Below are 13188 nucleotides of genomic sequence, written 5' to 3'. Positions count from 1 at the left end.
TCATATATAATTTTTTAATATGAAAATCGAGTTTACAAACTTTGAAAACTGATCCCAAACAAGTAGGGCTGTACTTATACAAATCAAGCATTGCTCCCGTGCACAGGTATATTTACAACCCATTTCAACTACTTCACTTTTGACTAGATGCTTACGTTCACTTCACAAGCTTTCCTCTGATCAAATCGCATTTTTTTTTCTTGTTCAAAATTCCACATTGTTACATGGGTTCAGCCCATTCGCTACAAAAATGATCAATGTTTCAATCACCTTAAATCTTTTAAAATCAAACTTATTATTGGTTGTTCGAAAAGTAGATTAAATTTTAGTTTTATTTTCCCCTTTACGGCAACTTTATGAAGTTCAAAGAACAATCTGTCGTTAATAAAGTCGAAAATGAAATTGCGAACTAATCTGAGAGTATAACCGATGGCTTTTTGGAAAAAATATGAAGAAATAAAACGAGCGAGCTCACGCGGAGTTATAGAGTTATGAAGTGCCACGTAACGTACAGGAAAAGCGTTGTTTTATGCAAGTTCCGTTCGCACACCCGGTGGAAGCTTTATGGCGCGCATGGACTTATTTTTTCTAAAGCCAATCGATACGATTGCTGGCAGACCAGGGAACGTGCCACAATAACGAAATATGAAAGAGCCGTTCTGAAATTTTACATCGACATTTTCTCAATTGTTAAGAATTTATTGGATTCCACATTCCACGATCGGTGTGGATTATTCAGCTCTGTTTTTGATCTCTTAATACAACTTGTGCTTCCATCTCCTAAATACCGCACGAGAAGTTCCATAAAATTCAATAATAATTTGATATCACATAAATAGAGTTGATCAAATTATTTATCATGATGACATATGCTTCCATACAATGAGCTCTTTATTACTAACTTAATTGCTCAATTATAGCGGTTGTAAAAAACTGATATGAACTCTACTTGGAATTAAAAGTAATTTTTATATCGACATGAGAATAAACAATGTAATCAGTGGAATGTACAAAAACGCTTGCACCTACAAGGTACAAAACAATTTAAAGATAATGCCAATTCTGCAAAAACACTGTTTTAAAATAAAAAAATATTTAATATCAAGCTACAACAATGAAGCGAAGCATTTGCAAGACAAAATACAGTGATTTATGCAATCGCAAGAGACAATCGGAATCAGATTAACGCAACAATTAGAAAATGAACAGATACTCTCTAATATACAGTTGATCCGAGCACATTCTCCGCAATTAAAACTAAATGGGCAAACTTTCAATGTTATAAGGTTATTACAGCATCTTAAACAAACATAAGCCATAAATCAAAATCCATTACGATCAGTTTGTATAATAAACTGTGTAATTGTATTGACTGAAATTACCGTCACATTGCTTGAGGAGATTCATTTATAATACTGCAAATTCCAGGGGTGTAACTTTATCTATGTTTGCTTTAAACGGCAAAAATTATAAATTGCCCATATATGTCTGTTGTACGACCGTATGTAATTGCTTATGACCTTTAGCAGCTTTTGTATGATCATTAAGTTTTACGATCTGTTGAGATTGTTTTTGTTATATTAATTTATTATCAGGTGATAATTCGAGCTTGTAATTGAATCATTAGTATGATCGTTGTTAAATCCCATAAAGACGTTAATTGGGAAACAACGCAGCAATTGTTCCATATTTATTAAGTTAAATCATCTATATAAATAGGAATGATATGGCATAATAAATATCCATGTGACTTAGGTCAGTTTAGTATTGATAACACTATTTATTTATAAGATTTAATTATTAATTAGAAATATAATAAATATGCAATATCTTCCATATAGAAGCAATAACTTCACGATCAACACAATATAATAAATTAATTGACAATTCAACTCATAATACTGCTACTTTCCATTAGATTTTTATAACTTCAACATTTCCATTCTGAAACACCAAAGTATAATATTTCGAGGAGAATAATTTTATTTCCCCGTTTTGTAGTTCAGCGTGGGTCTGGTAGGATTTATAAGGTCAGATAACCCATTTTGCGGAATTCTAAATTATACTAACCGTTCTAAAAATGTTCCTATTGTTAGCAGGCTTTGCTTTTTTCAAGAAAACCGTAAGAGTTTTTGAAAATGAAGTAAAGAGTCAGAGGAACGATTTTTTATTATTTTTCAAATAAAAATATTCAGTTTACAAACAAAAAAAAAACAGTTGGTTATCTGGAGTTATAATCCGGGGATTATGTGAATAATTATCAAGTATAGACAGCCATAAAATAAATTTGGGATTGTTTCTTCGGATATTGAGAAAGTTTTCACTTTTTTTAGATTTCCATACAGAGGTTAATAATGTTGCTTAAATTGACCATAACTGAGTTCCCATTAAACTGAGCTTCTGAGTTATTTATAAAGAGACTCACTGGTATTGGCAAAAATTATTGCAGAAATACGTGCGCCTAATAAAATGGGGGGCGAAGGCTACATGCCAATCATTTATGGTAAAGTTCAAACAATTTTACGATGTATTAAAAATTTAATGTAACGACAAAAATTGCCTGATGGTTTGATTAACTATGATGGTTGGAAACAATGACGAAATCGAAGTCATTGAGTTAAAGACTGATATTATATATAGATCGAAATGTCAATTAACCCCAGATATAGAATAAGATCTGTGATCTGTTGAAGATGAACGGCCTGGAGTTTCTCATATGGAGGTCGCGAAAGTCATTAGAGAACGCCTGTGGACTGATAAAGAGCCGCAGAAGAATCCAGGTATATTTAATGCGATGAAATTTGTTATACATTAATGAAACAATACGATTTTCTCATTTCTGTTTGCTGTAGATTTTGGTCCTTCGAAATAAAATGCGAATGCTCACAATAAGTGAATTAAAGGATGTTCGAATCGAAAGAACCAGCATTTCTCACTTATAACGATGTGGGGATTAATAAACTTCTAATGAGATGAGAACTGCACAAAAAACGACATTGGGTTTTCATCAAACATCTTCTGATGCGGAAACTCCAAAATTATACCTACTGTTACAATAACTAGTATGTACCTAGAAGTTACGTATGGATTGGAATTTATTCTATAGAAAATTGAAAAAAATTAAGGCAGTAGTTACATGTGTATTATCGTTTTCCAGCAGCTTCGATTTATCTTCAAGTCTTCTGAACAAAAGTAATCCCTTATGAATAAATCACGTTTTAAAATGATAAGTTAGTATTTCTTTTAATCGCTATCTCGGTAATTTTCGGTTTACTTCCAATGTTGCATGTTATATGACAAGAACATTCTGAGAATAAGCACACATTTGAGATATGCTTGAAGCTACTTGAAGGAAAATCAACGATTTAAAACCTTCAATAGGGTTCTACTACCTATTTCTTGCTTCAACACCCAAACTGAATTAAATTTGTGGTATTTTCATTGTAATGAATTTACTATAAGCGACACTTAAGTCTCCGTTAAATGGAGTTATTTAGCATTAAAAAATCTAAGCGGTGGTTTGGAAGCATTGGAACCATTGGAAAGGTTGGGCAGCGTTAGTGGACCAAGTACAATTCAAACAGATGGTTGTTTTATAGCCCCGAGTCTTATGCCCCGAACACTTATGAAATAATCATCTATTGGAAATACAGTTATTGCGGATGATTATTATGATGTTAACTAGTGTAATGTCCGCGCATCCCGCTTTAAAGAGGACATTGATAAAAAATATTGGGATTCCGTTGATTGATTTCTGTAAGGCATAATAGGATGCAATTTTCTGATAAACCTTGAAGCTAACTAGGAAATGAGTATAACTGAACCCGTGAATTCCTCATTAGAGAAAAAATCCATTAAAGTGACTTTGATCTGGCTATTCGTATAGGAAGCAAAATGCTATCAGAGAAAATTCAAATTAGGCTGCATGCAAAACAACACAAGAACGCAGACGCCGTCATACCTCTTCGCCCCGCCAATAATGCGATCAAACATGCTGGAGCCTCGGCCGGTAAACGCGATTTTGCGCGCCAGACCAGCCATATTGAATAACCGACAGTGCTGCTCCCTTTCACGCGTTTTCCATCACGATATTTTGCATTTCACACAAAATTTGAAATAATCCGACATTTCTTTCATTTCCAGCTGTCGATATGGAAAGATAACGGAATTTTGAGTGATTTTGGTTATTAAATATGACCGAAAACTGGACGAATTCACTGGACGAGTGGAGGAACGCGAGTCGATTGCGTAATGGCCGCGTTGTGTTTGGATGTCAGCTGGGGAACATGGCTTGAGTTAGCATGTGCAGGATAAAATGGACGGTGAATTGAAAATAACTTCTCATTTATTGAAGGATTTTCATTTCTAGTGTCTTCTGGTGATCAATTAGTGTTGAGTCATAGTAGCCTTGGCATTATCACTTAAATGTAGCTTTCGAAAAAGGTAAACAAACCATTAAGTATGCCCTGGACAAAAAAATCATGTTGGTGGGCTTGGAGCTTGTGTATCGTCAATAATATTAAAATTATAGAACGTGCAATGTTTGCGACAAAACAAACATTGTCTTCAGAATTCGATTCTATTCGATGACTAGGAAATGTCCAGTTTTGTTTTGCCCCCTAATCAAAAGCAACATTTTTTTTGTTGAGCTTAAGATTTCCGTGACTTAGTTTTTATCTTAAATTTGAAATGTTTTGACCAGGCAACATCGCATTAGACATCAATCAAACATCAGACATCAGATCAAAAAACTGTTATCTTAATATGTATACGAATGAAGTAATTAATAATCAGTTAAAGAAATGTTTTTGAAACCAAAGCTTTTTCGTTTTGATGAAAAAAAAAAGAATTAATTAGACACTTTTTGGAATCATTTGCATCATCTAAAATCATTCATCATTAGAGTGCGCCGGAAAAATATGTACCGCAAAGATTTTCTTCAGTATTTGGAATGTGTCTTATTTTCAATTGCAGTACCTAGGTATAAATACAAACACGAGTTGCACGTAATTAACAACAAATAATTGAGTGCTAACAAACGTTTCATATTTTCAGGCGGAAGAATTGTAGTTCGTTTCAACAATAACTGTAGGACAAAAAAGTGGAAAAAAATTCCTGATAAAATCAATAACACTATTTTTCACATGATACATTATTTTTTATAAAAATATGCTAAGTTGCATTGAATCTGAGTTCGGGCTTTAAATGTTTGCATTTTTCCAATAGGGAAATGCATTGGAAATTGCAAATTCATCCATATTTTATTCTAGGTACATCTATTCTGTTCCACCACAGATCAAAGAACAGTATTTGCAACTGGAGTTCCACTAGTTAATAAAATAGACAATCAACCAAGAGAACAAAAAATCTATCCACGTAAACTCTGCAAAAATGTCGTATAATAAAGGATTACATATTTATATTACCGCAGTTATTGCATTGCGTGATGAAATTAGAAACTAATTAAAATGGGCGAAAATAAAATATCCTGATTTCAGCAATTTTTAGTCTGCAAATTTTATCCTTAACGAAGAATAACAAATTTCAAAAGCTTTTTCTATGTTATTTAGGAAACACGTCTAATATATAAACCAAAAAAGAGCTTTAATATAAATATTTTCCGTCACTAAAGTTTGCAAAATCAAAGCGATTTCCATAATATTTATATTTTAGAACCTTAATATTGTTTTTGCCAGTTCAATTTTCTTGAATTTCGAAGTGAACATTTCTATGTTTGCAAAATTGGTCAAAAATATCTCTTTTTAAAGCGCTTATTAACGGCAATAGTTAAAATTCCTCTACTGGAACAAAGCAATTAAGCTCGTTGACATGATTTATTTAAAAAATATATAGTCAAACAGTAAATGAATATCTGAAATATTTCTTACTTGCAAACAGTCTGGCCAATACAACTGGCCTTTTATGTTTTTCGCAAACATTTCCATTCAATCTATTTGCGGCCAGTTAAATTGAACGGCATGGCATATCTTCAAAGTCAATGATCTAGCAAAATATCACAAATTAGCCGGCTGTCCAGGCAACGTTTAAAAGGCAATATTTTTTGCTGAAAAAAGCAGGTGCGATTTAGTTCAGTTTTTTTATTCATAAATCTGACAACGAATCGCTTAATTTGTCGACAAAATTTCCTTTATGGATTTTCTAGAGGAATGTTCGAATTAGTATCTAAATCGCGCTTATTTTCCGTCACTGCCGGTGCCAAAAATACACAGTCACTTGCCATATATCTCCCTAATGAATTTTGGAAAATATTAGTCCCGTCATCTTAAGCAATGTTTATTTGTGGGCTCATGTAAGTTATTAGAGCTTTTTAACTTGCTGCGGATGTACACGAAAGCGAATCGTTTTTATTTAGCATGTAGATGATCTGCATGTTAATTAGTAATGTTCATGGGGTTATTCAGCACAATTTTCAGTTTCAATTTTCACTTTCAACGAAAGAGGAGCAATCGATGTTAGGCAAGACTGGAAAAGGTGCTATCAAAATAACTCCACGAAAACAAGCTTCCTAGAGTTGTAACAGAAGTGTGTTGACGGATTTAATAGCGTGTTGTCATATTTATTACCACGAACAAGATAATATATTGACGAGTTTAAAAATACGACGTCCTAAATTAGTTGAGAAAACTGCTTTATTAATTTTAAGTGTTAAAAATGTATTGCTCCTCCATTTCAACTGTCTCTCTCAACCCAAACTGATAAAATTGCCATCCGAAAAAAAGCTTAAACAAGGTATGTTCAAGTTTCCATTTGATCTAAATGCAGCACCACCACCATTTAAAAAACATATAACGACGGCCATTCGAAGTTGCCAGAAAAACGCGTTGATGATTTCTCATAACAACACTGCTAATTCTTTCCAGCAAGTAAATATTCTCCCCGTAAAGCGTTCTGTTTCGACAAGAGAATAAAAATTTGCATTGCAATATCTACCGAGTAAAATAGAGTTGTCATTTTGAATTATGTGACTACATACGGCCGGCAAATACATTACTTAGCCTGCCAAGAAACTTACACAGTGAAATAAATACATAAATAAATAAATATTTGCATGCATGTGTAAAGTTCACGGGTTAGATTCTAATCTTCTTGCGGTTTCTTTGGCTTGCCCCCTTTTGTTTGCCACTTCACAAACCTTGGAATTGTTAGATTGCTGAATATATGGCTGTGCTATAGATGGTTCGGCTTCATGTTGTAAATACGCTACTCACAATGCACACACCTCACAACAGATTCGGTTTCCTATAAAAGATGCAACAGAGATTACGGAAAGCAGGATCGACAATTAATGGCAAGTGTACATTGAAAAGATGAAATTTAGTTAGATAACCATGAATGAATGCTATATAGTTTCAAATTTTAAATGCTCTAGATGAAAGCTAAATATTTAATATACTGACGCAAACTAGAAGTTTCGGTTTGGGTTGGGACAGAAAATAATGCCTGCAATCGGGTTTTAAGGGGCAGCAATTGGTTCGACGAAATCAAGTAAACGAGCTTCAATCTGTTCAGAAATATTAATTAGGCAAATAGCCCGTCTTAATTTAAGCTGCCCCGATTAAGGATCAAATTCACAGAATGCTTATTCTATTAATTTTTATAATTTTTTCATAGTAAAACCTTAAAATTCTAGACCGTCAAACGCAAATGGACAAAACATTTATCAAAAAGGGAAAACATATAAATAACACTTTCTTCGAGGATACTAGCTCTTGTTACTCACGCCGAATTTTGCTTTAGTTTCGGCAAACCAGAAACAAAAGTTTAAAATTACTATGGAGAATTAACCAAAAATCATGCTACATACTTAGTCACATTTGATGAAGGCACATTTTTCGTTGTTCTAAATATGGACATGTCAGCACAATATCATATAACATTCACGCGAAATAATTCATGGACAATAAATGTACTCAACAGCTATGACCACACTAATTTTAAAGCGGTTCTCTCCATTCATCAAAGTGTGGCGTCTAACAAAGTGCACGAGCATAGAATCGGTTGACATTGGAGTATTTTTGGTTTTTTCCTTCAAGAAAGCGAAATTTATGTCCTACTGTTCGGCTAGTGGATTTGCTATGGTTAGACTGCGCTAATCGCACCTATTTCAAAAGTTAGCGAATAAAGTGATGCTGGTTTTGTAAAAGAAAAACGACCTTCACCCAGTAACTGGTCTATATATCTTCCAAACTTACCTGTTCTTAATTGTGACTAACACAATAAGAACCAGATAATTTTACCCCATACCTGTAGATATAGCAACTACAAAAAAACGCCGCTCTTTAGCTTTTTTTAAGAAGAGAAAGCTTGGGTCTTCACCATTGAAAGAATGTTCTTCGAATAATAAAAAGGACTGGTAGAGGGAACAACCGTTAAATAATTGACGATTTCTGGCACTGACTGCTAGTTCACGGTGTTTTAGGGTATAGTCTGATCGAGTTCAATCGAGTTGAATCGAGTCGAAGTGAAGCTACTGAAAAATCCGTTCGCAATGGATAATTGCAGTGAGTGTTAATTGAAAAAAACAAGCTTGCAGTGGACGCAAGGGTAAAGAACCGCTTTTATATTAAGGGTTTTTTACTAGTTGAGCTAAGCTGCTAATAAGAGTAAGTTTCATACCAAAAACTAGTTCCTAGATGTAAACCACACATTGAATGAAAAGCTGATCATCGTCAATCTGCTTTTTGCGTGACGCAAGACATTTACACTGTCTCGATTTTATCTAGCAACGTTTAATTCAATTTAACCACTCATATTAGGAGTAAACAACCGATCTACCATATAATTAAAGTACCATAAGAGGCGTCACACATCGCATTATACAATCAGCTTTAATAACATTATTTCATTAAAATTCATATAAATGTAAGCAGGCTCCAGTCTTACCAGTTTACTTGTATTTACGACTTTGATACTGTAACAGTCACCAATAAATTGGCTGTATCGTTATTTAAAGAGGATCAAGTTCAGATCTTACTTTAGATTAGCAGTATTCCGTAATTATTCATGCTTTCATTAAGACGCCGTTCATACTGTATAAAAGAACTCGTGGTTGCCATTGAGACTCGTTTAGTTATGATGAATTGCAATTTGCAAGATTTTGTTTAATGATTTAACGGTCGTAGCGTATCACTACATACATTTTGTGGTTCATCAAAATTTGTCAAAATGTTTAGCCATAGTTTAATATAGCAATTTTTAAACACAGCAATTCCGGCATTTTTCATGTTTGAAGTACGAATTGCTTTAAAGATGCGTCAGGACTTCAAATTCAGACACGACAATCCTCAATTTCAACAGTTTTGCCTCAATACTGAACAACGAAGAATCTCAAACTACACTCAACACATTTTCTGTGCAAAGATCTATGAGACCGAGAGTTAATAGAATTTACTCCGAATATAAGTTTTCTGATTAAAATCCCATTAAAATTAGAGATTCAATCAATGAATATCGATTATTGCGACCGAAGAATAAATTGATTAAGCCGACAATATTTACGCGACGTAAATGGCACATAAACTGGGAAACGGCATATAAAAATCATCCAGAATAAAGTGCGAATGTGGTGCCTGTAGAGAGAGTGTAGCCATCGAAAAGATAAAACGACCCAAAATGAACACTCGTGCACTCATCGGGGACCGGTTGAAATCTCCGCTGGGGAGATTTGGCGAAACAACTTTATTATTGCTTCTGTAAACGATGCTAAAATAATACTAAAATAATGCTAATGTAGATGGTACGCACTTATAGGATCTGCATAAGAGAGAATAATGCTGGACTCCGTTTCGTTGCATCGGTTCAATTTCTACTTACAGGCACCAAAAGCAACGAGCGGAAGTAGGAAAAAGGCAGGCCACATATAAAACAACTAATTAGATCACTCACCTTTGTAATATCCTGAAAATAAACAAAAATATATGTTAGAAACATTCAAAGCGAAGCAAACTTAAAATTAGAAGCATGCAAAACGAAAGGTAGCATAAAGCACACGAGGAATACAAATTGTTAAAAAGCGGAAACCGTTTGTTAAAATACAAATGAATGGTGTGGATTATAAGTATTGCAAGTTGTGTACTTGTTGAATTAGAATAGCACCAGGCGAAAGAAAGTAAACATGTAAGAAAATAATCATGACAAGTCAAAAATGCCGTTTACCTACGAGATTTACGACCTTCTATTAAATCAAAAAGCAGTTCTGGTGCTTTTGCAATGTTCACATGAACACACATAAAGCAGGATTTATATCAGCTAGTTATAAATAAAAATGCAATCTATATTTATGTGATCAAGCCAGTTTTTTTTATGTGATGCAAACATTTTCCTAGAGAGCTGAAGAACAATATGCTGTATTTGCTACAAGTGACCGATTCTGCTGGAAAAGTTATTGAAAACAAATTCTTGCCGTTCACTTATCTTAGCAACTTAGGATCTAGGCCCAGGCTAAGTAATTATCAGTTATAAACTAAGGTCAATTCATATCAGTTTCAGACAGCAACCGTGCAATTTGAAAATCCCAATAATCGAACAGTTAGCTGTTTCATGTTATTGCTTGTACTCGATCTAAAAGCGCTTAACTGCTGAAATTCAATCTGGTTTAATATTGCTTACATGTCTGAGAACAATATGTACAATGATAATATGGGATCTACTTACAGGTACACCGGAATTTATTCTGATAGCATTGAGTATTTTGTTACAGTATTACGGCTTCTCGAATTTTCTGTGATAGATTCATATCTAGTATTTTCTATTGCTTCATAAATGGAATTTATTACTAAATGAGTTACTATTTTCAACAAATAACATAAAAATAATTAGTTTTCGTAAAAAAGTTATTTATTTCCCCAGCAAAGCCGAAAGGAAATGACAATAATGAATTCATCTAATTTAAATTTGCTCGGACCCGAGCACAGGGGAAAATAAACGTCCATCTAAACGAAAAAAAGCCATGATGCATGTTTGGGATAAAAAGATTAACATGGCAGAAGTGTAAGGCGTCTGCTTAAAGTCCAATAAATAACTGAGTCTGTGACAGACTTTAATTACTGAATCAAACGTGCATAGTTTCTCGGGCAGTTGTTAAGGACAATTTCAATTAATTTGCATTCGATATCCTCCTTTTATTCAGGTTGACGCAAATTTAAAGTGCGCCAAATGTATGCGCGAACACAGCCTTGAATAAATTGATAAACTTGGAATCGAGGCGTTTTACAGGGCCGGAAGCCACCCAAAGCATCCAAGAGATAGAGTTGAAAAATCCAGAAAAGTCACCGGTTTTAATTAATTTTTCATTAATAATTAGTTCTTTCCACGAAGAACTCAATATAAGCTGATGATTATTTAACTTTGGCCCCAGTTTGTTTTCAAACAGTGTCTCAAATTTAGTGATTCGACTACAACATGTAGCAATATTGTTTAAAAAAGTATCTAATTAATATTTTTAATGTAGGTTGGGCCAACGTGACAAAAACTAGTATGTGACCAAACAGTTTTGTTAATTATTTAAGCCTGTGAGTCTTTTATCGAGCACCAAAGACAGAAACACTCATTACGGCAGAATGTATTAAAAATTCCCAGTGTGGAATTGCATTTTTGCGATGTAGAATATAAAGTCTGGAAATCCAGTCCTGTATAAATTGAAAATCGGGAGATACACGCGTGGCTTCAGCTGGTTCTCTAAAGGTATGCAAATGCGGAATCGGTAGCTGCTTTAATCTTGATCTAGGGGAGAGAATGGTCGTAAACATGCCTAGTTGCTCTTTTCGCGAAATTTCTTAGTCACATTAACCTATGCACCCCTGCAAGGAAATAATTCCTCACCAACAATCAGATGTTTACCGGGAGAAATAAAGGGAAATGCCCAGAAACGAATTAGACGAGATCCTCTGTTCTTATCAGGAAACATTTTAACAGTCAAGTACTCTAAGCAAACGACCAAAAATTCAAACTTACATCAAAATTAACGCCACATTAGACGTGCTATCAATATAAAGCGGATACCAAAATAAAAGTAAAGTTCGGTGTATTGATCATTCTGAACTGAAAGCGACTTTCTGAAACATAACCCGGAATTCAGCATAATAAAGATTTCAGAGACCGTTCAGTTTGAACTAGCAATCCGTTTCCATAAAAGTGTTCGTTCCTCTATATATTTCAACTACACAAGAAACTCAACATTCTAGGAAAATTTATTAGTATAATTTTCGCGGAAGTTTCCCGATGGAAGAAAGAAAACTTGTGGAACAGAAACCGAGTGCAATTTTGAAATAAAACGGTGGCTACAGTTTGGTGATTTGTTGAAATTTAACTTAAATGTGGCGGCATAGTCAATAATGAGAAGGAATTGCGAAAGTGCTTAACAGTTGATATGGTTTCAAGTTTCAACTATTTCCGATCTGGTTGACTAAATTGACACATTAAACAATTCCTTTCGAAAAATTGTGTATTTAAACAGTTTAAGCATACAAGTTAAATGGGGTTGACTTTTTGTTAATATGCCGTTTTTCATCGAGTGAAAAGTTAAAAAATTAGTTTCTAATGTAGGTGATATGTACATTTGTATTAAAAATCTACTGTACAAATTCTTATCACAGATTCCTGGGGATAAAACATGATGATGTATCCGAATTTGTCTATTCCAGAAGTGAACGATGTTTGAAATGCAGGGCACCAATTGCCTCGATTTTTTACTGTTAACTTTGACGCCTTGTACTTCGATAACCGTTCGTTTTTGCAGTAGACAAATTAGCTTAGATCATTATGTTTTAACAGAGGGAATGTAGTAAAATTTTGTACACATATTTTACCGACACCCTTTATAAACATTTTCAATCGTTCTTAACTGTTAAGGTTTACATTGGGATCAGCCTTCGTGCCCTTTTCAGTTCTGCACATTTTTTTTTCAAAAAAAACTGCTTGCCTAAGTATATCAAACCAGGAAATTTCCGAATTTAAATTTCGCATTCAAAGCTTGTACACGGTTGAATACTTGACTCGCATTTAGTTATCACTGCTTTGGTTGTATTACATAATATAAATGGGGAATTTGGCTAATATCAATAAGAGTTCTATGCCCGGAGTTCCATTCTTAAGTGAAATTCTCTCCTGTTCCCTATTTTTTATGGACAGCCGAAACTAGATCCTGTTCTTCTGCTAAAAAGCTTGCTT

The 13188-nt window shown here is 34.0% G+C and overlaps 1 protein-coding gene across 3 annotated transcripts in view; it reads right to left on the bottom strand.

Annotated features, from left to right (window-relative positions):
• Positions 1-13188, bottom strand: part of LOC109538215 (homeotic protein ultrabithorax) — a 178424-nt gene that overhangs the window by 103800 nt on the left and 61436 nt on the right. For 2 of the 3 annotated variants that reach the window (XR_007281770.1, XM_048667510.1), the window contains exon 2: positions 9907-9918. The exons of the other annotated variant lie outside the window; for it this stretch is intronic. Coding sequence is in view for 1 of the 2 variants with exons in the window: in XM_048667510.1 (XP_048523467.1) it covers positions 9907-9918 (12 nt within the window). In the remaining variant the exon portion in view is untranslated. The remainder of the gene's footprint in view (positions 1-9906; positions 9919-13188) is intronic. 3 annotated transcript variants of the gene reach the window in all.

The sequence above is a fragment of the Dendroctonus ponderosae genome, unplaced genomic scaffold (assembly GCF_020466585.1).
Source record: "Dendroctonus ponderosae isolate FM_Combo_2020 unplaced genomic scaffold, Dpon_F_20191213v2 Dpon_F_20191213_1, whole genome shotgun sequence".
In the NCBI taxonomy this organism is placed as follows: domain Eukaryota; kingdom Metazoa; phylum Arthropoda; class Insecta; order Coleoptera; family Curculionidae; genus Dendroctonus; species Dendroctonus ponderosae.
This window is presented reverse-complemented; position numbering and strand designations above follow the sequence as displayed.